This window comes from Lygodium microphyllum, chromosome 4 (assembly GCF_053477565.2).
Source record: "Lygodium microphyllum isolate KBCC chromosome 4, Lygodium_microphyllum_v1.1.10, whole genome shotgun sequence".
In the NCBI taxonomy this organism is placed as follows: domain Eukaryota; kingdom Viridiplantae; phylum Streptophyta; class Polypodiopsida; order Schizaeales; family Lygodiaceae; genus Lygodium; species Lygodium microphyllum.
In genome coordinates this window covers 168,996,127-169,020,240 of record NC_141138.1, presented here as the reverse complement: position 1 = coordinate 169,020,240, position 24,114 = coordinate 168,996,127, and the positions used below count along the sequence as shown (strand labels likewise).

At 42.8% G+C, this 24,114-nt stretch overlaps 1 protein-coding gene and 1 pseudogene across 2 annotated transcripts in view; one reads left to right on the top strand and one right to left on the bottom strand.

The window, feature by feature from the left end:
* Positions 1 to 24,114, bottom strand: part of SPL2 (E3 Ubiquitin ligase family protein) — a 72,665-nt gene that overhangs the window by 8,768 nt on the left and 39,783 nt on the right. For both annotated transcript variants that reach the window (XM_087676842.1, XM_087676841.1), the window contains exons 3-4: positions 6,086 to 6,259; positions 5,811 to 5,935 (exon numbers count right to left, since the gene is read on the bottom strand). In XM_087676842.1, coding sequence (XP_087532968.1) covers positions 5,811 to 5,935; positions 6,086 to 6,259 — 299 coding nt within the window. The remainder of the gene's footprint in view (positions 1 to 5,810; positions 5,936 to 6,085; positions 6,260 to 24,114) is intronic.
* Positions 17,079 to 18,861, top strand: LOC148037882 (uncharacterized; annotated as a pseudogene).

Below are 24,114 nucleotides of genomic sequence, written 5' to 3'. Positions count from 1 at the left end.
GGACCCAAAATTGGCGCCCCTTTCGGTATATTTCTTTAGCTTTATTGAAAGTTGATTTACAATGGGATTCTCTTGATCCCTTTCACAATCCAAACTCCCCTTGCTGTCCAAAGTGACCAGCAAGTCTTCAATCTATTTTCCCCTTGATTCCGGCACTTAATTGGTCTTCACCCACTTCACAGGTGATGGAAATGTCCCAAATTCAATGGCTGGCTAGTCCACTCGAATTTAGCTGAAATTCACCTTCAGCCCTGTTGAATCCAAGTCTTGGAGCTTCCAATTTTTGGCAACTTCCCAAGGCTGTTGCTAAACCCTAATTTCTACTGAAAATAAGGGTTTACAACAGAGAAATTTGCAATTTCTCAACCTCCAAGAATCCAAAAGCTGAGATCTTCAGAGCAAGGCTGTGAAATGGCTAAGACATGAGAGAGAAAGCTGTAAAGAGAGAAAATTCAGAGTTTTGTCGCAAAGAATGACTGAAAATCAGTCAAATGCAGCTGCTGCCCTACCTTGCCACAATAGCTTGTAGATGCAAAGAATTGAAGAAAATCAGTCATTTACTGCTGCTGCCCTGTCTCAACAATCTGTAGATGCTGTCACCTACTGTTGATTAGTCTTCTCTAGCCCGTGGCTGCCTCAGTAGATCCTCCAATGGCTGCAAATCAGACCAATAGCATCTCCTCCCTCTCTTTTGCAGGCTGAATACACTAAAAATACCTCTCTCCAACCTCTAAAGACGTTTTCAATCTTTCATGGGCATTTTTTTACAAGTGGCAACCTTTCCAAATGGTTTTTCCAGCATTATCCATAATTAAATATTAACTTTCAGTCTTTAAATGCTGAAAATTAATCTAATAATTATTTCAGTCTCCTGAAAAATAATCTGATTGGCCAATAATTAAATTGGCTAGGCATCTTCCACTGCCGAGTGTCTCTGCGCCATCTTTGACCATCAGATTGGTGTTAGGTACCATTAAACGCCACTTCTCTAGTATCACTAACTGACACTTATGGCCAAATGAATAACCTAGCCAACAACTGACACTAGATACCACCAAGTACCTGTGCTGCATCACTTATAGCAACTTTTGCCTTTGACATCTTGTGATTTCCTCGGGTCCCGGGCTCGTAAATTTATTCTAACCCCAGTTACACCTCACGTGTGCAACATTTACTTAACCATGTGATTAAAAATTAATCCACATGTTAAGTGAGGTTTCAAAAATACATGTCCTCATTATAGTGTTACATATGAGTAATTGCAAGGGAACCACCATGGGCATTCTTGTTCACTTCTTTAGAGTGGCATTGGTAGAGGCATGTGCTTGCACGGTAATCACAAAGACATAGCATGCACATGTTCTAAAGATAGCAGAGAGGAGATGGGCATGGATGTATAAGCCCATCCATGGTTTTTCCGCATTGGTATATCCGGCCTACAAGTCGCTTGCGGTCATGGATGATAGAGAGCTCAGTTCAAACCAGCTTGCTTATTTGACTCGTGTGGTTCCTGTGGATGACCACAATGTAGTGCCCGAGTAGCTGGGATACTATGCGGATCAAAGAGAATATGTGGCTTTTGCTTCTCCCACTTATTGAAGGAGAGAGTCACTTGTGAAGCCTTTATTTTGGTGGCAAAACTTTAAATACGCATTGGAGACTCTTCAGCTCTTAGCCATGGAAGCAGTCCTTAGCCATACGAGTCCTTGCTCAGGATTGCTCTTCAGGTGCATGTGAGAGAAACTAGAGTGTCTTCTCTCATTCACACAAAGATTCGCAATTGGCTTAGCACACGATAGTTAGAGCAGCTAGACTATTGCCGCACTCGCAATCGGCTTAGCACACAACAATTAGAGCAGCTAGTCTATTGCCGTACTAACTTACACGTGACGAGGGCTATGATGAGTATGGATAGTCCAAAACAGGTAAACACTTAACTATAAAATTTAAAATTTATTGTTTTTAACTTTTAAGTTTATACTTTACAATTTAGACTTAAGCATTTACAATCTTATGTGCATTGTGTAAGTGAATGTTGATACATTCAAGTTGACGGGCGACACTCTTCTGACTGTATAGATTTTGTGGAGCTCTATAGGGAGCTCGTAACATTCGTAAGCAGTATACTCGTGGGCAAGGAGTTCGAGTATGTGGTAGCAAGGGCACAGTCATTCAGTGCCCTTCGACATCGAGAAGGGGTGGTTTGAGTGGCTTGCAGATATATGTAAGGCGAGACTCTAATAGCTCACATCCTATGCCTCATTATGGCATTCCCTCCCTTACTTACACAGCCGGCACCTAGGAAGCCATCATTATGATGACAGTAACCTCATCAGTGTGAAAATGAGTATGTAAGTATCTCATCATCCGATACCGAGGAGTCATCTTCAAATTCTCTTAATGAGCACTCGAATGGTTGTGATGATGATGATAATGACGATAGTAATACCTCATCATAGATTCATAGATCTCACTCTTTTTCGTATGATGTTTCTGATGATGATGATGATAGTGATGCCTCATCATAGATTCATAGGTCTCACTCTTTTTTATATCTACTATCATTATATTCACATACTGCTATGATGCATCATCCATGGACCATGTATATACTAGACTCTAGTTATATCGCATGTTGAGTGCAACCCAGGCAACCGCGATGGCCACTCTCATGTATTCATCTTATTTTGTAATGAAATGGCTATTTCCACTTTAAACATGTGCAATGTGTTCTATCATTTAATGATTTATGGTTTTTTTAATTGTGTTTTTTTTTTGTATTAATATCGTACCATACTCTATAAAATCATAAGATACCATTTAATACAATATTTTAATGTACCATAACGTATCGTATCTTTCGTACCTAATAACTATGAAGACAATCAGGGCAATGAACCACATAGAGCATAAGTGGGAAGGCCTCTCCATGGATACATTACACACACGGAAGCTTTGAAAGAAAAAAGCATCCATAGAGACTCAATTGGAACCCTTGAAAAAGACATGGGTGAAATATAGATGCACAATTTAATATGATAGAAGGATAGATATGCACCCAAGGAATATATATAATGTTTTGGTGTCTTCATGTGAAGACACCATGTTCATTAAGGCCATCAATACCTCTATCTCAAGTCTTACCATCGCATGAACTTTCCTTTGAGAGCACATGTGGCAAGTCATCATGGATATAGAAGTCCAAAATGTGGTGTAGATGGTAACAGATAATGAAAGCAACTGTGCATCCATTGGACATATGCTTCAGAAGTTCCCCAGCATAGTATGGACTCCATGTACATCTCATTGCCTTGACATGCTCATTGAAGATATTGGGTAAATATCTTACATGAATGATATCTTCAAAAATGTAACACGCATGGTAAGATTTATCAAGAAAAGACCATCCATCACAAGCATGTTTCAAGCCAATAGCACACTTGCAATTAAAGCTCTCTGCCACTAGATTTGCTTAAATCTTTATTGTATTGAAGAAAATGATTTAGATTCGTCCGAATTTAATACGAACCATTGCATACCAAGAGTGGCTCACATGAAGTGAGAGAGTCTCTCCAAAGGCTCTTACTTTTAGATATAATGTTTTGAATAAGAGTTAGTGGGTTCAGACAGAGGCATTGATGAAAAATACCACTCCTATTTACATTGTATTACGCATCATTGATATGGAGAGGAGTACTTTGAACCTTCTATACGAGTATATGGATAAAATTAATGGAGTTTTGCTTCGCAATAGCTTTCTGCCCCAATACAAGTAAGTTATTATTTAACTTTACATATGCAATATGGATAATTGTTTAGTGTTAACGACTCATTGATGATTATTCTAACTTATTGTATCTATGATCCATCATCAATCGCTCTGAAGGGTTGATGAGATTCACGCAATGTGCAATACACGATGGGATTGGTTTCATAAACCAATCCATACTGTCACACACATATTGCATCTCCTTTAGCGTCGTCAAGAGCAATACACTAGCGAGAAGTTTAAGAATGGCTTCCTGGAGTACATGTGGTGCCTCACAAGGGATGATCTAGATATCATGAGGAGAGTAGAGGATGATTTGGTGGCATTCTACAACCATTCTCTTCATTTTGATTGATCCGTAACCAGGCTTCGAGAGATGCAATTTCAACATGTTCCTTAGTTGAAGAAATACGGCAATTGTGCTCCTACTTTGGTATATGAGTCATGATTTTTATCATTTGAATCTTGATAATCTAATGCATTATGCAACCTAGGTTTTATCCTAACCTCAATCTCTTAAAATTGAATAGAAATGCATTGTCATTCATATCCTCTCCCAAGATTTTAGTTCAAGGCCTAATGAGAAGTACTAAAGTACATGGACCCTCTTCTACACCAAAAAGAGACAAGATCACAACCACCCATTTGGAGCGTCTAGTATTTTGCCATTGTAATCTTCAGCTTGTTGAGAGGACTAATTTGTTCCCTAAGCCTTTATAGATAGTGAATCGTATTATGTATAATTTAACTTTTTACTTGTCACTGCTTGCAAGTTGGAGGTCGATTAATGGGCAAGGACAAGAGAATTATTAATTTCCATCCCTTAATTCATTGCTGGAAATTAGGTCTAGAGGGTAAGTCTTGCATTAGATGCAATGCCACTTGTCAGATGGAGAGAGAATCTTCCATGTAAGCCTATGGGAGGTTATTTGGGGCTGGTTGAGACTGAGGAGGCTGTTTCAGCTAGGAGAGAGTTCTTGTGTGCATTCTATGGGTTGCCAGATCAGCTTGGAAACGGGCAACAACAAATTGCTCATGTGCAACAAGACAAGGGTAGTAAATTCCTTCTCGGCCTCAATGAGAGGCTCCGACAGAAGACGAGGGCTTGCCAGCTACGCTCAACTGTGCTAGGGGTTTTACCCCCTTTTAGAAGTTGTTGGTGCCATCATAATTATCATTTCAAAGATTCTCTCTCCTTTACTAAATTCACAGACATTCTCAGCAGATTGGAGGTGGACAGCAGTGCATTCGCTATCAAAACCCTAATTTTTCTGCAGAAATTAGGTTTCTCAATGACCTTGAGAAACCTGCCCATTATCTTAAACCCAATGATCAGAGCAACAATTGCAACTGAAGAAATTACATCTGATCTGAAGGGATTGCACATCCGCATATGTATTGACCTGCATGCAAGTATTCTACATTCAATTTGTGCCTGAATTGTGTCAGAATCAAGGGGCAGATTGGATCCTGATACTGCTGGTCATTTATATCAGACCAAAGTATTGGATTTGAAGAGAGATCAGCCTATATCTCAGTGTACTAAAGATTCAAGGCAATACGAGTTTTAAAAATACTGCTAGGGGTGCCAGTCCAATCCGATGTCAGATGTCCAAGATAATGTGTATCTGTTTCAGATGTGTGATTTATTTGCTTGCTGGATTTGGTGTTAAATCAGGTAATCTACCATCCTATCCAAGAAGGAAGGCTGGTTTTATCCTTCCTCAATGGAAAACTCTTGCGGAAGCTATTAAGAATCAACAAATTCAACTTAGAATATGGGCTGGAAGAATCCAAGTTTATCACATGTAACTTAGGAGCATACATAGCCCAAAGTCTCTTGCTTGTTGCTGAACTAGCCCATTAATAGCAGCATGTTTGTGCACATCCTTGCATGCATACAGAACAGCATAATTAGTTGGAACATTCACCTCAACCCTACATGGACTCCCTTTTAATGTATCTATCTTTCCTCTTAAATCAGTATCATCATTTTACAATACCAGGTTGAACCAACACAAAGGCTGTAAAAGATACCTACAAGAAGATGGGTAACTGATCAGATGACTTGATTGCAGGCTGGCCATCGGCAGCAATATCTAGAATCCCCACAGCTGTAATCTCTTTTCCTGGAGGCAAAATTCTCTCTACATCTAGAAGACCAACCTGTAATTTTGTTTGGATAATAAAGACAAAATAGAGAGATTGAATAAGTTCAAAAACCAAATAGGCACCTCTTTAAATATGTTGTAGACACATCCAAGTTTAACAAAAAACAACTACAATTAGATGGACAAAAGTCTACTTGATTCTTACAGGATAAACTCCGCAGAATATTGCTTGCAGAAAAGTGTATGGAGATGCTTGAACAGGATGTAGGTGTTGATAAACAGTAACAAGTGGTAAAGAGTGTTTTGAAGAATCATCCATTTGTATGTGAGCAAAATCCAGATTATGAGGCCCTCTCTCCTCCACAAGTACAAATGGCACCTGTACAGAACAGTTATGTCAGGTTTGTAATTATATCCTGAAGATGACATACTCTATGCATATGAAGTAGTTTCAATAAAGAAATTCATATTTGATTGTCTGACACCTCCTCTTATAGCAAAGTCTAGGGATTTCGCAACTGCCTTAAGAACAAAGGCTATTCCCATGGAGACATTTAGTGGGAGAATTGCAAGTAGGCAAGATGTTGGAACAAAAGAAAATTGCAATAACCTACTGTTAAAAATTGGGGGCTGCTACTAATGACACGTGTCACCTCCTCTGGATGGCTTGCCTCAACCATAATCTCCATTGGATCAACCACTTCACAATTGCATGGCTGGTAAGCAGATTATGCGCCAGGAAGTTGTGTTTCTCTTGACACCTACTTTTTTGCATGGACTAGGGCATGACCCATCCTTCCTCTTCTTAAGCACGTCTTCAATAATCATTTTACATCGTATGCCCTAATGATGTTGACGTTTCCATCCTTTATGTATTCTCTCAATGTTTATAATGCATTGAATGTCTGTCCGATAGTTTAATCAAAACTTTTTTTGTGCATGTGCGTGTGTGTGTGTGTGTGTGTGTGTGTGTGTGTGTGTGTGTGAGAGACATCCATAGAACAATGTCAGAATACTAGGTAAAGCACATCCATAAGAGAAGCATTCGAAATGCCAACAAAGCAGCTATGATATAAGGATTGCTACAGTGAGCATCTAAAGAAACTAGATGTTGAAATGTCAGAAGTTCCAAGAATGCATGAGTTCTTTGAGACCAAATTGCCCACAAAACCCCGTATCTGAACTAACTAAATAAATAACTTGAGAGTAATCTAATAATCTAAGACAGAACCTGGCAAACGAACACAAAGATTTCCAAAATGTCCGGGCAGGAAATCTTGTATGCAGGTGATTGAAATTCCTACGGCACTCTCTCTGTAGCCAACAAACACCTTAGACAATGGGGCAAGGCAATGTTAGTGTAGATTTTGTCCAACTAGTGGCACTCAAATCCTGCACCTCCAAAGAACCATCCCTTTTTAAAGCTACTTTGCTTTCAAGATTTCAGTTACATTTTGCTTCTATCATTTTTGTGATTTGTCCAACTGCCAAAGAACAAGCATCATTGTCCCCTAAGTTCATGGTATAATTTGCATACAGGAATTACTAGAAGAAATTCCTTGAAGAGAGAGAGAAGACCACAAGGTACCTCAAAGTACTTCCAAACTTCTAGCTCCTTGGATTCATTGACAGGGATGGCCGATAATCCATTATATATGACTTTTGATTTCACTGACTTCATCTAAAAGTTATGGACTATACTAAATTGCTAAGACCACTATAGTTGCATCCATACATAGTATGAACTGGTTCTTTCCATACGAACCATACCATACAAGTAACAATACCATATGTATCCAGATGGTTTCATACAGAAATCTGCATGGTTTTGGCCACCATGTCTAATTGAGTTGACTCTGTGGACTCCCACATTTTCTTGCGTGTCCTGCCTGTTTGGCGCCTTTTCCCAGCCAAGGGGCCTTGGATCCCACAAGCCCACAGTCCCTTTCCAGCTGTTCATACCCCCCCAGTCCCCCTTGGATTCCATATGCCAGCCTCTCACACACTTCAGCCCTTCCACCTCCAGCATCCCCTTGGATTCCAGCTCTCTTGGATTCCAGCCCTCTTGGAATCCACTCTTCTCCGCCTCCAACAGCCTTCGGCATTCCCCACACTATCAAAGGAGCCTTTCCCCTCCCTCCTCCCACACCAAACCAGAAATCATTCAGCCTTCTAATCTCCCTCTTCTAAGCATCAACCTTGGCAAGCGCTCACACACTCTCCCCTTCCCCCACCCCCTGTTGAGAAACCCATTCATTAACAGCATTTCTTTTCCTTAATTCATTCTGGTTTCACATTTAAAGCCCCGAAAATGGATGGGCTCCCACATTTTGGGGTGCCACTCAAGATTGTTTCTGCCTATAAATAGGGCACTAACTCCCCTCATTCGACACATTCTCTCACACACTTTCAGTCATCTTCTCTTCATCAGATCAACTCTTCCTTCTCCATCTGTCCTATGCCTCATGGATGCTACTCGTAACTCGTGCAAGTGGTTCGCATGTTGCTGATTCGAGCTGTCTGGCTGCCACCCATTGCATCTGCAGCTGTCACCATCATCATGGGCTGTCACCCAGCTGCCACACTGTCCAGGACTGCTGCCCACTTGCATCTACGTCATCAGCATCTGCGTTTGCACCTTCTACTGCAGTCTACATTTGTGTTTGCTATCGAGACCGGGCACCCTGCTCCTGGAGCTGCCATTTTCACCATCAGCATTTGCATTTTTGCTGCCAGCAGGTCCTCGTCATCAGCCACATTAGCACTTTGCCATTTGGCAGTCATTCAGTCCTAATTGGAGTTGCTGGTCATCATCTTCTTCACTCTGATGGCATCTGAGGACTATGTTCCGCACCCTCTACAGTTGTCCTTCATCATTCAGCATTTACCTTGATACCAGCTTCCCATTTCCCCTCCTCCCTTGTTTAGCTCCATAGACATCGACTCGAATGTAGGAATCAAGGAGCTTATGTGTGATACCCCTCCAAGAGTTTATGTGCGATACCCCTCTCTCCCATCCCTCTTTTACTTAGGTTCAAGAGGCTACCTCTGTGCGCTGCCTAGCATCTATTCCATTGGAGCCCCAGATACCTTCTTTGGCACTGCCAACGGCATTTCCTTCGTCATCCGACACTCCGAATCCCGTGATCCATGAGTTTCTAGATTCCCTCTCTCTCCTAAAGGGAGATTCAGAGGAGGCTCATCTTTCTTCTACTTCCAAGGGGAATCCCATTCCATCAGCTTCAAAGGGGGCCCTACTCATCGTGCGGTTCTTTACGCACCCTTTACCTTCTTGGGTGATTGACATCCCCATGCCATCTCACCCATTGATACCCAAGATCCACAAGTTCTTCCTAGTTCGGGGCCTTGGGTGTTTCAACCATGACTTGGTGGCTATGCCTTCATATTCCTTCCACTATGGAGTCACAGAGCTTGTGGCTTCTCTCCTAAGGTTGAGTTTCAAGTATTATCAGCTCATCCTATCTATTTTTCTTCACTATAGTTACCTCACAGGTGAAACTCTAGGATTACAAGGTGGATCTTCTCTCAAGCATGTCTCTTATGGCTCCTTTTTGGGCCTGAGAGGGGGTGTTGAGAAACCCATTCATTAATTGTGTTTCTTTTCATTGATTCATTCTTGTTTCACATACAGTGCCAAAAAGGGCTGGGTGCCCACATTCTGGGGTGCCACTCAAGATTTTCTCTGCCTATAAATGGGGCACTGAATTCCCTCATTCCGCACATTCTCTCACACACTTTCCATCAAATTGACTCTTCCTTCTCCACCTATCCCATGCGTGGTGGATGAACTCACAGGAGTGGTTCAAGTGCTGTCGTTTGGAGTTGTCCAGCTGCCGTCCATTGCATCTAGAGCTGTCACCATCATCAATTGGCTGTCGCCCAGCCTGCCACACTGTTGGGGACTGCTGCCCACCTGTGTCTACGTCATCAGCATCTGCGTTTGCACCTTCTGCTCTGCAATCTACATCTGTGTTTGCTGTCTGGAATGGCTGTCCTGCTCCTTGAGCTGCTGTTTTCATCATCAGCATTTACATTTTTGCTGTCAGCAGGTCCTCATCATCAGCCACATCAATGCTTTACATCCCAGCAGGCTGCCCAGCTGTCCAGCAGTCATTCAGTCTTGATTGGGGTTGATGGTCATCATCTTTTTCACTCCGACAGCATCTGAAAATTGTGTTCCGCTCCCTCTACAGCTGTCCTTCATTGTTCAGAATTTACCTCAATACTCTGAGGTGCAGAAAACTACATTTTGCTCCCTTGACTATGCAAATTCCCTACAGACATTGTCGCCTGATCAGCCAGGACGGTGCACTCATCCTCAAGCTTTGCTCCATTGTATCAGCATGATTTATTCAACATGATTCAATGTTCATCATTCTTCACTCTTCTTCTAAGTTTTCTTCTCTAAGTGTTTGCCATACACTTGTGTTTCTCCCCATAAACCCTATTGTCTCTCTGATATGGTATGATTGCATACCATCCCATCACTTTTCTTGACACCCCCTCCCTCTTCAAGCACCAATCTATAAAGCCCTTCACAACCTCTCTCTCTCCAACTTTCAAGGGTCTCACTCTTTCCCCCCCCCAAGCCTCTCTCTCTCTCTCTCTCAAGCCTCCATCAGCATCATGACGCATGAAAAACACGAGCGAGAAGGGCTATACAAGTGGCACGACCTGACTTCTTCAACATCTTTCAAAGATTGGGGGGCAAGTCACTCCATGCAAGAAGATCCCCCAAAACATCGTGGACAAGATTCTCGCAAGATGAGAGGGAGATCTACAAGAAGACATGGCACATTAGCACCAACACCCACTCGTGATGAAGCCTTGAACATAGGCTTATCTTCGATCGACACCTCCACCATTGGTAGTGCCAGCTTTGCATCCACATCCAGCTTCGACAAAAGATAAGACTGAAGCCGCATGCAACACCAAAGAGGCAATCCACTCTCTCCCAAATCCCCAGTAATATGCAAGGGTCAATTGTCTTTCTTAAAGAATGGCAACAACTTGCGCACATTGAGATTGTATGCACCATATTGAGTGCAATCTCGCATTTAATATCCTAAAGCAAGAGCAATGGAAGTAAATGGTAAAAGCCCTCACCAATGTGGGTCCATGCAAAAGATGGACATGTCACCTACATGACACGTGAACAAAGAAATTTGATGAAGAGGAGAGAATCAATAAAGCCCTCAACCCTATCCGAGGCACATGGACAAAGTATGGTTGTTCCATTCTCACCAACGGATGGAGTGACCAAAGGAAACAAGGCACCATCAACATACTCATGTCTTGTCCGCTTGGCACATACTTTTTGCAAGCTGTAGACAACCGCAAGAGGTGGAAAAAAAGCAATTGCATTCATCTATCACCACATTTGACAAGCCATCATTGAGGTATGCATTGTTTTTTAAAAATTGCTACCATCTCAAGCTTTCAAGTTTCATATTTATGATTTATGTGCATTGTAGAATGTATTGGAATCCTCTACCCCCCCCCCCCCCCCCCCACAAAAGAAAAGCCTCTCTCTCTCTCTCTCTCTCACATCTTATAAGGCTCAAACCTCTTCTTCTTTTTTATAATAGGTAATTATATTATTAACCACATGAGAAATACAAGAGTCACAGCAATGTAGCACAAGAGATTGTTGTAAGCCAAGGGACTAAATCCTCCTTAGGGAGAAAAACAGCGTGCTAAACAAGATGAAGCTACCAATGAAGAAGACCTTTCAGCCTAGCATACTGACTTTGAACCCCAAAGGTAAAATCTGTGTGTGTGTGTGTGTGTGTGTGTGTGTGTGTGTGTGTGTGTGTGAAGTATTGTGCATGTAGGTATAGCCCTCAAATGTGGTGCAAGTCATTACTGACAATGCATCCAATTGTCAACGCATAGACCGCTTGCTTGAGCCAAAAGTTTTCCGCGATTGTGTGGACTCCATGTGCAAGCCATTGTATTGACTTGCTCATGGAGGACATCAAGTACTAAGTGAGCGAAGAGAATGGTGCTTAAGCTACATCGATTGTCACCTTCATCACAGTAAAGGTAAAGGTGTTTGCAATATATCATGAAGAAGCCTTCTTCAATTCAATATGCTTTCATGGGGCTTCTTTTGGATTGACTTTATGAGGTGTGGTCCTCCCTTCACCAAACAATGGTGTGCACTCCATGGAATGAGCAAGACGAGCACAAGACAAAGAAGGCAAAAGCCATCCACAGTGCTTGTGCCTAAATAAATTGTTTTGACAGAAGGTTCATGGTATTGTGACTATGGTGACACATTTTAATAGGATATAAGAGCATATGACCGATTGTGAGGGCTCCACCATGGGCCTTCCCATTCACTTCTTTAGAGCAACAATGGTGGAGATATGGACTTGCATAGTTGCTATAGAGATAGTGTACACACCTCATAGACATAGCAGCCAAAAATGGTAGAAATGTTTAGAAATAAAATGTTAGAAACCTATTTCATAAGTTCCTTTAAAGAGGGGGTAAAATAAGAAACACGGATTTTTAATATAGATATTTTTTATGTTTTTAACTAGGAAAAGAGATTTTAAACCTCTATGGAGCTCTCTCTTAAACAAAAAATGGCCAATTGAGTTTGAGTGATAATAGATGAGAGTCAATTGAGAATAATACGTCACACATCTATGATCCATTATTAACTTATATCAGAGTTAGTCTTTGGACAAACCTATACTATGGTTAAAACCTGAAATATTATGATTCATACATATCAGATAAAGGAAATAGAGGTTAACATGTAAATTGAAACCAGCCTTCCTTCTTGGAATGGGTGGTGATAACCTTGTTGGCCCCAAAATTGGCCACCCTTGCGGTATTTCTTTAGCTTTCATTCAATTGAAAGGAGCACAACTCGAGATTTCTTCAATCTCCTCCTGCTAACCAATTGCTCTTGTTGCCATAAATGACCAGCAAGCCTTTTGGGTCATTTGCCCCTTGATTCACCAAGGACTTCTTCTCCAATTTGACCCTTGGCTGGCCAAATGCTGCCCCAAATCAATTTGGGATGGGCTGGCCCCTGAAATCCCTTGATAATCTTCAATTATCAGCTGTTGATTTCAGTCCCTTGAACCTTCAATCTCTAGCACGGATCCCAAGGTGGCTGCTAAACCCTAATTTCAGCATTACTACAGAAATTACAAATCAGCCCACCAAAAATGCCTGAAATCTCCTCCAAATGGCTAAGAATTGCTGAGAATGGCTGAGCATAGGCTGAAGGAGATGAGAGAATGCTGTAGAGAGAGAAAATTCTGAGATTTGTCGCGAATAACTGAACAAAATCAGCTGCTGCCCTGCTGTACCAGCCCCAAACGGATGCACCAACAACAATAGGAGCATCAGAGACTGTGATCTTCAGGAGAAAGTGTATCAGCAGCAATTACCAGCTTCCCAAGGTCAAGAATATGCAATCTCCATCACCAAAATGGTCTCCAATGGCTGGGAATTGGCCCCAAGAGCTGGCAACAACAGTCCAACGCCTCTTTCCAACAGCTCCAAAATGAAAAAACGAGATTTCCCTCTCCCTTCAGCCCTATTTAGCCTTTCCCCCACTTGCATGGGAAAGTTTTGCCAAGTGGCAGCTTTCTTAATCCATTTTCAGCAATTTCCAATCATTTAATTAATTTTCAGAATTAATTAATTCTGAAAATTAATTCAGCCCTTAATCCATGCCCAAAAATTTGACCTTGCCCATCCAAAAATTAATTGGCTAGGCCATCTGCAACCCAAAGTGGTCCCATGCATTAATTGACCCTTGGACAAGCATTAATCCATTAATTAATGCCTAGTCCCTAGTGTCACCACTGACACTTAATGGCCAATTAATGGTCCTAGGGGCAAATTGACACCAAAATTCACCTAGAATCTAACAAGTGTAACTTGTCACAACTTTTGCCTTTGACACCCATCTTTTTCACTGGGTCCTTCGGCCTTCAACTGTGAAAAAGTAGCTTGCACCTCACATGTGCAACACATGTGCATCTTTTAATTGCACATTTGATTAATCCTTTAATCAAATGTCAATTAAATATAAGCAAAGCATCAAATTTTCACGTCCTCGTGACATAAATAGCCCATGTAGAATATGGACTAAGTCAAGTTGCAACATCATGATTCTCATTCCAAAACAAACGGATAAAATCTCAAAATCCATAATGAATCATACTATATCATAAATAACTCATATAATGAGACTAAAGTCGTATAATAATAAACTCTCAAGACGAGAACAAATACTAGATAGAGTCTAATAACTAAACAAAATCTCAAAAAAACTAAGTCTTTCAAACTCTCATTCAAAACTTTAAGCCCTCACAAGTCATTACTCATCATCATCATGATGTTCAACATTGCCCAACAGTTTTTGTCACCCGGGGGGGGGGGGGAGGTAAGTTTCGAACTCGAAGAATCGTATTTCTTTGTTGCTATGCTCATAGATATAACACAGAAGAGATGGAAATGAATACGTAATCCCATCCATGGTTTTGCATCTTTGGTGCATCCAACCTACAAGTCACCCACCATCTTGGATAACACAAAACTCCAATCACATCAGCTTGCATACTTGACTCATTTGGTACCCATAGATGACCACAATGCAATGTTGGAGGAGCTTGGGTGCTATATAAATCAGAGACTCAAGAGGGCACGTGGAATTTTCTTCTCCCACTTTTTTGAGGATAGATTCACTTGTAAAGTCTATCTTTTGAAGGTAGAATTTTGGCTCTGCACTAGAGAGACTCCAACCCTTAGCCATGAGAGTTCTCAACCAAGATTGCTCTGCAAGTGTTTATTCTCTCATATACATAAATATTCACAATCGACTTAGCACATGATAATTAGAGTGGCTAGTTTATTGCTGCACTAACTAGTGCATGATGCAATCGATGCTTAATATGGGTAGTCCCAAGCATGTAAACACTAAACCATAAGTCCTAAAAATATATATTTCAATTCAATTTGTTGTTTTCAACTATAAGCTTTACAATTTACAGATTTTACCTTTATATATAGATGAATGTGAATACCTTCAAGTTGATGGGCAACAAACACTCTTGTGAGTGTGCATCAAGAGGTTGATGATGAGGAGTATATCTTTGTGGAACTCAATAGAGAGCTAATGGCAGCTAACACTCACAGTCAAAATGCTCGTGGGTGAGGAGTTTGGGCAAGTGGTTGTAGGGACTTTATCATTCACCGCCCTTCAATGTCAACAAGGAGTGGTCCAAGTGGTTTGCAAACATATGTGAGGTGAGGCTCTAGTGGTTCCAATCCCATATCTCATGATAACATTTCCTTGCCTAGAGAACCATTGCCTAGAGAACCATTGCCTAGGGAGCCATCATTTGATGATGATTACCTCATCAATAAGAATGATCACATGAGTGTTTTACAATCTGCCTGTGAGGATTCATCTTCAAACACTCTTGATGAGCACTCTAATGCAAATGATGATGATGTTGTTGTTGTTGATAATGACAGTGATATCTCACTCTAGGCCTCTTTTTTGTATTAACTTCTATCTATGTAAGTTGGAACTTGTAGCACATGTTGCACATGTGGCTGTTAGCATATTCCAGAGAGATTTTGGCTTTTAAGCTCATGTATTTGTCTTATATACTCTAATGAAATTGCTCTTTTGACTTCAAGCATATATTCTATCATTTGTAGTTTTTTAAATATCAAGTTTCTTTTTTCGTACTAATATTGTACCACACCTTATAAAATCTTTAGGCACCATTTAGTATCATATCTTATCGTACCGTACCATATTGCACCTAACAACTATGAAGACCGCCTCGTGTCCATATAAGAAGATAAAATCCTCTATGGAAAAATATGTTTACAAACACACATAATGTCAACTTAACAAAGTCAAACAACATAAAGATGTTGGGGCCTCATACCCCTTACCAAGGTTGTCCACGTCCAATGGACGGGTCAACATATCCGATCCATCCTGTCCAGTCTAACACGGACAGGTCCTGTCCAAAGGCATCCGATGGCTTCACTACATCAATCAACTACATCCCATCTGAGGTCAAAATAACTATTTGGTGACCGCTTTTTGCACTTTTTCCTTCCATTTTCTCCAACGGCTCTCTCTTCTCTACCACCTAGTCTCCTCCAACAGCTCTCTTCTCGTCCAATGGACGGGTCAACATATCCGATCCATCCTGTCCAGTCTAACACGGACAGGTCCTGTCCAAAGGCATCCGATGGCTTCACTACATCAATCAACTACATCCCATCTGAGGTCAAAATAACTATTTGGTGACCGCTTTTTGCACTTTTTCCTTCCATTTTCTCCAACGGCTCTCTCTTCTCTACCACCTAGTCTCCTCCAACAGCTCTCTTCTCTTCTCTCTTTAATACAAAGTCTCTTTCCCGCCCTCCCTCCCTCCCTCCCTCCCTCCCTCCCTCCCTCCCTCTCTCTCTCTCTCTCTCTCTCTCTCTCTCTCTCTCTCTCTCTCTCTCTCTCTCTCGCGTCCAGCTATCGACGTTATTACTGGATGTGATCGACAGGCACTGCTGGACATCGCCCAGGCCACAGCGCCCCACCCTTGTCCAGCTATCGACATTGTTACTGGATGTGATCAACAAGCACTACTGGACATCGCCCAGGCCACAGCGCCCCGCCCTCGGCCTTCTGATCTGACCTGCCCGCTCTACTCTGGCTCCGCCTCTACCTCGGCCAGTTCCTGCACATGATCAGTACAAGCGTCCCACCAGCTCCTGATGTTGACCACCCATGCCTTTGCCTCCAGCTCTAGCTCCCAACCTTGACATAAATAGCTCCAGCTCCAGCTCCCGACCACCCATGCCTCCCACCTCCCCCCCACGCCTCCAGCTCCAGCTCCAGCTCCAGCTCCCGGCCGCCCACACCTCTAGCTCTAGCCTGGAAAAGGGCGGAAATCACACCACTCCAGGAAGGGCCTAACAGGAAGGGCACTGGAATTATATTCGAAGGCCCTCAATTGTGTTCACACCGGTGGAGCAATATGTCATAATCAACTTGTGCCCGACACAACAAGACGGAGTTCGCCCCCAAAATGGAGAAGGTCCAAGTAGAGCAGATGATTACCAATGCCATCAACAAAGTCAAGAAGGAGTATGACAATGGATTGAGCATAGTGAACAGGCAGCTGAATGATAAGATCAAAAAGCTGAAATTAAAGATAAAAGCCCAAGATGGGGAGATTCAATCACTTAGGCAACTACTGATTGACATTTAGTTCAGCCCCAAGCTAGAGGAAGGAGATATTCAATCTAGCATGACCGAGGAGCTCACCCACATCAAAGAGGAAGTACAACTCCAAAAAAAGGAGGAGACGACGACGAAGGAGGCTGTTTCTTGGGCAGAGATGCTCAAGAAAACCCAACAGCAAGTAGAGGAGGTGGAGCAATGGATTCAAATTGCAAAGAAGGGGAAACACCTAGCACATGCACCTACAACAACCATAATCAATGACACATTGGAGAAGGAACAAAAAAGGAAAATGAGAGCACTCCATGTTCGGGTGACGGGGCTGAAGATGCATGAAAAAGTGGATGAGGACACCAAAGTGCTATACACGTTAATAAATATCAAGAAAGACACGCATGTCTCCGCTTGGAGAGTGGGCAAGAAAAGCACAGAAAGGGAGAGCTCAAAAGAGCGTGCACTCATTCTCCGCTTCCCCACCATGGAGGCTAGGAGAGACTTCCTAGCTCAACGCCGTACATTGAAGGGGACCGGTGTGTTTTTGGGTGACAATCTCACACCAACCCAACTAGCCCACATGAGGGAGTGCATGCCAAAAATTAAGGCAGCCAGGGAGGAGGGCACACTCGCCTTCTACAAAGGAGGAAGAGTGGTAGTCATGGAGAGGCGCCACAAAGGACGGCGTGAGACCTATGGGACCTATGGGACCTATGGGACCAACCTTGCAATGGCAGTTTGGAACTGTAACGGAGCCCTCCGATTGGATGTGGGAGCTTTTGAGGAGACATTCAGAGGGAGAGATATAGTGTTCTACTTAGAGACACATCAAGGACCACATACTACACTTCCACGGGTGACAGGCTATAGGTGGGAGTCAGCTTGTAGGAAGGAGACGCACAAACCACAGTAATCGCGGGTCGGGAGGAGTGGCAGTGTTATTCAGGGAGGAGCTACAGCAGATGATCCAGGTAGTCTGCAGAGATGAGCATGCCAGATACATGTGGGTGAGAGTGCGTGGTGAGGAACGCACTTTGTATGTTGCCATATGCTATTTTCCCCCTATGACATCCCGATATGCCCCATCCAAGGGGTAATCACCATATGTGGCTTTGGATGAGGATATTTGGGAGTTCTCGAAGGAGGGAGAGGTTATCTTACTAGGAGACTTTAATGCTAGGACAGCCTCCCATCAGGTGTCTTTCTTTGATGCATCTGAGGAGATGCTACAAGAGCAGGATGTGTCAGAGCTACAGCTGGAGAGGACATCTCAGGATATGGGGGAAGTCGCCGAATATGGGAGATACCTTGTGGAGATGGGCACAGCACACAAGTTGGCCATTCTTAATGGCTTGGCTAGATACCCCCTATCCAGCGCCTTCACATGTTATTCTCACTGACATGGCGCCAGCATAGTAGACTATGTTCTTGCCCCACCGATGCTGATATCTCACATCTAGGACCTCTCAGTATCCCCACGTCTTCTCGGAGTTGCAGTGGATCATGCCTACCTATCATTCACCATCGACCTCCAATGCACTGACACGCAAACCCATCATGCAGCTCACCGGCACCTGAGATATCTCTTCTCCAGAGAGACAGAGGATACCTATGAGACAGAGATCCTTAGATTGTTACATAATGCAAACCCCGACATTCCATTACAGGAGCTGACTCAACAGTTCAGTGAGGCCCTACACATCGCTACAGGTGTAGCCTTCCCACACTAATGACCCACACAGAGAGCCTCCACCGGGGTGACACATCGAAACAACTAGTATGATGATGAGTGCCATGAGACCAGAGCACGACTACAAAGAGAGATAGCACTGGGGTCCACTACCCACAGACACGCACAAATACTCTTTAGATGCCTCACACAGTGGAAGAAGAGAACATTCTTGGCCCAGCTAGAGCAAGACCTATATTAGTTATTCTTGAGCCATGACTCTAGAGAGGCTTGGAGGCTTTTTAGAGAGCATTGCCCGACCACACCTATTACGTCCACTGCTGTATGGAAGGAGTATGCAGCTAGTCTTTATACTGTGGAGGGTCAGCCACCTCTTCCTGACCCACTTGAGCCTTGTCCAGAGACCACCACTTTCTTTACAAAAATTAGGGTCCGAGAGGCCATTAACAGACTTAGCAGAGGAAAGGCACAAGATAACGATGGATTAGTAGCCGAGCACTTGATCCACATGTGTGAAGGCCTACCAGAAAGCTGGAGCACGAACACTATTGTGCCTATCCTCAAGTCACGGGACCCTACTCTACCCAATAACTATCGGACTATCATGGTTGGGCATACATTGACTAAGTCATACGCTTCCATCCTTGAGGATGAGTTAAGCAGGTGAGCAAAGATGTGGAGTCTTAGAGCCCAGGGACAAGCTGGCTTTAGGAGAGGCCTCTCCACATTGGATCACATCCTCGCACTCAAAGCGATCATTGAGGTGGGCCCATGGCCGACGGACCTACTGCTGCTTTGTGGACTTCCGTAAAGCCTTTGACACAATACCGAGAGACAAGCTAATAAATAGATTGCATACCATGGGAGTACTGAAAGAGCTCAGTTGGGGTATTTTGGCACTGTATGAGAGAGTTGTGGGCAGATTCCGGACACCTGAGTACCTTTCGGCACCTATTAACTCCACCATTGGGGTGAAGCAGGGATGCCCCCTCTCTCCAACATTATTTGGCATGTACATTGATAGGATTGCTAACTACATTTCACATGAAGGAGATAGAAGAGCTCCACAAGCTGACACTTGGATACCTCTCCTACTGTATACAGATGACATTGTATTGATAGCTGACTCTCCAAAGGATCTACAGAGACACTTGGATGCACTACACTCCTATCCTTTGAACAATGGGCTTTCAGTGAACCTTAGTAAAACCAAGGTGATGGTATTTAATACTACACCACAGTGGGTCAGGAGATCAACACCCAAAATTCACATATGGATCTGAGGAGCTGGAGTATGTGGATTCGTATACATCCTAGGAGTCTTATTCACAAGGCCCACCTTTTCTATGCGAGAGGCAACAAACACTAGACTGACTCGCAATACACAGCACTAGGTGGTTTGGAGAGGATGTGCTCACAAGTGCAATTCCAAGAACCCCATACCAAGCTATGGCTCTTCAATACACTAGTCACATCCACACTACTTTATGGAGTACAGATATGGGGGCCTAGTCTTGATCACTGTAGCAGATCAGGGCGCACTTATGACAGATGGAGGTCGATGGAGAAGCCCCTAGTGTCCATGATATCCAGGATGATCAGATATAAGGCCTCAGTGCTATATGAGATCATCAAAGCCGAGCTAGCAGCTACATCGATTGTGATAGAGGCCCTCACCTGATCGGTCACATACATACATAGCCTATGGGACTTATCCAGACACAGATATGCACGGTTGGCCCTTGAGTCCTCCAGGCAGCTTGCCAGAGAGGGTGATACTTCATGTTGGTATGCACAGATGTCGGCCTGGTTTGAGCTGCATGGCTTTAGCATAGACAAGTTACCCCCCTTCCAGTACTCCCTTGATGCACCATCTCTTGATCTGAGCAGGTTAGAGATCCGCAAGATCATCAAGATGGATCTTACCCAATTGGAAATCACGCGGGCATGGTTGATGCCAGGGCAAGAGCTAGGGACAAAGATGGCTTTCTACCGTGTGCATTTCCTTCGTACTATAGATGATGGATTTATTGTTCGCCCGAGATACATGGACACCCACCTTTCCCATGGGATCAAATGTACTATTGGCTAGTTGCGCACCTCCTCACATCAGCTAGAGATTGAGACTGGCAAATATAAATCCATCCCACCAGATGAGCGCATATGCCAAATATGCCAATTAGAGCCAGAGATAAAGGAGCATTATATTTGCCGCTGCCCAGCATATTATGAGGTCCATGGTCGTTTCCACTATCTCTTTAGAGACGGATTTGGACCACTATCTAGAGTCATGGATTTTACCAATCAGCGATGCCTTGGCCTCTATCTTCTTGAGATACGACAGCTTCGTGACATGCGCCTCAGGAGTACAGCTGCCCTAGGACATCGAGGCCCTTCACAAAGGCAGCTCACACACTTCTTTGCAAAGGAGACTCAGAAGACTTCAATACAGTTACAGCCACAGTCCACACGAGAGCCTCTCTCACCACCACAGTCCACACGCAAACAAGGAGTACTGATTGATCGAGCCGTTCAGCTTAGCCAATCCAAACGTCCTAGGCCTTGGCACAGACACCGGCGACACCTTCATAGGCGGATACAGGGGATTATTGCTTGGGCTAGAGCTAGGTCCTCCATACCCATATGAGACTGTACCATTTGGAGGTCAGTGTTACTAGATAGAGCTCTATGTTTAACACATAGCTATAGTTTGTTTCCTTTCTTATTTTGCTTTGTGCTACATACATATTTTGCCCAAACAGTTGTACCATCATACACATGATTGTAACTCATGGTCTCATAGGTCATTTTGGCCTTTTGTAGACGTTAATATATCATTTCTCTCTCTCTCTCTCTCTCTCTCTCTCTCTCTCTCTCTCTCTCTCTCTCTCTCTCAACTCTAAACCCTAAAACACTCTCCCTCTATAAAAACCTCTCCCTCTCTCCCATCTCATTCATCCTTTCTAGTATCTACTCACTTGACTCTTGAGCTTCCCACACTCTCTTTTGCACCTACTTTTGAGTAAAGTCTCTAAATTTATGTTTTAAGTCCAAACGTTAAGTATAGCCTTTAAATTGAATGTAAATTTTTTTCATCATACATAGGTCCAAGATTTGATAGTCCAATTAGTACCGTCCTAGTATCGGACGGTACTAACCGGACATCATCGGACATGACAACCCTACCCCTTACAAATTCCTATATATCCATACATTTTATAGTAAGATTGCCCCTTGCCATTTTGCATTAGCAGTGCCCCTTATAGCCATTTGCCTTGATGTTGGGATCTCATATCCCTTACAAGTCAAACCCTGTAAAGCCACAAATTAGCTCTCTCAAGAGATTGATACAAAGAAAGTAGTTTGCACACCAAAAATAGGCACGGACTTTCAAAAACTGAAGACCTACCTATATATAAGGTTTTTTTCCGGGTGAAATATTTAGTGATTGTCATCCTTCTCACCATTTTTTGTGAATGAACTTCTACACTCGGAGTGTTGCTCCTCCATGCTATCTCGAAACTAAAGAAATCAAAAGATAAACCATACAAATAATCAAGCTTTGAAAAACATGCATCCAACATCTCTCATTACCAATCCAATTGGGATCGTTATCTTACAAGAACCACATATTGAGTTTGCTTGTAGTAATGCTATGCACTTTGCTAAATGCAATTCCCAATCGACACTCTACAATGCAAGGAACATTGATGATTGCTTTTATCCTTAGCACATTCACACCTAGTGATCTAGTGGTCAGCAATGAGTACATAGTGCTGCAAGCATCCATTCTCAATGTCCAAAGATGTAACAAGGCACATCCACGCTCAGTTGAGGATTTGTGGGCAATGCTACAAGTGCATATCCAAGATGTCCAAGAATGTAACAATTTTCCCTTTGTGCATGATTGTTGTCCTCAACAATATACTCAAGGACAAAGTCAAGAAATCGACTCTTGGCTAAGCAAACCAAGGCCCATGTTGTCTCTGCCTTCGGCAAAAAGCAAACTCTTGACAAAGAATAGTTGCCTCCATGCATGTCACCCAAAGCTAGGGATTGAGGATAAAAGCCTTTTCAAAGCATGATGAAGAAATAGTAGGTGTAGTTGCAATGTTGGATTGCGATATGGGCTCTTATACAAAAGACAAAACCTTGTGTATACACTTCACCTTGGTCAAGAATATAGGACCTTGTACATAACACAAAAGGTCACATAGCAGCTTTACCTTCGCTTGTGGGTTGCAAAATTTTGCAAAATAGCTTTACCATTGTCTATGGATGGCAAATGCAGTTCTAGCTTGTTTCTACACCAAAAGAGGACCTCCATGCTTGGAGGTGGCCACAACATTCACAACATGTTGATAGTGTCCATTGTTGAGCTAAAAAATGCATTACATGATGCTGATTAGCCTCTTAAACAACCCCAAAACATACTTATTTAATGAAAAACGCAAAAACAGTGCGCAATTTGAGAGAGTTTCAGTGAAACCCTAATTTGGGAGGGGTCCATCCACATCTATAAATAGACAAGCTACCCCCATTTAATCTTCATCCTTTTGTGCAGGTTTCTCACTCTACCGTGCACATTTCAACCATCAGCTACCTACCATTCTCTATCCAACCATCACTGACTGCAGCCCATCACCATCCAGCCCTAACGAGCCTATTTCCAGCCATCGCTCTACTATCTAGAGGCCTCCATCTGTCGCATCATCATAGCACCTAATCAGCTTGTGTTTTCAACATCCGATGCCAGGCAACAAGCTGTTGCCATCTCTCCCGCCAAGCAATTGCTGCAGTACCTACGTTCTTGTGTCCAACGAGCCACCTACATCAGCACACACCTGTCCTATTGTCACTTGACAATTCTCTGCCTCAGGTGAAACAGTTTTCAACCTTCTTTGGTAGTACATTGATGCGTTTACCAAATTCAGCCTCCAACTATTGTGTTCTAGTGACCAAGCTGCTGCTCTTCCTTATTCAGCATTCTCACATCTCCAACTAGTGGTTACAGCACTCAGGATCCATCTCCGGTGGACATAACACTCCGACACTCTGTTACTCTATCCTTGAGCATTCTATACACTCTTACATTCATTTGTTGCATTGATTCATTCACTTCAAAGTTCTCCTCCTCTCTCTATTTGTATTTGTGTTTTTGCATTGTGAGTTTTAAGTTTTATGTTTTGCATTTAGGGTTTGAGTTTTGCACATCTCCTTTATGCAAACCCTAGCAACTACTCCACAATTTTCTTCACACCCACTTAAGAAACATCTTCTCCTGAACACGTTG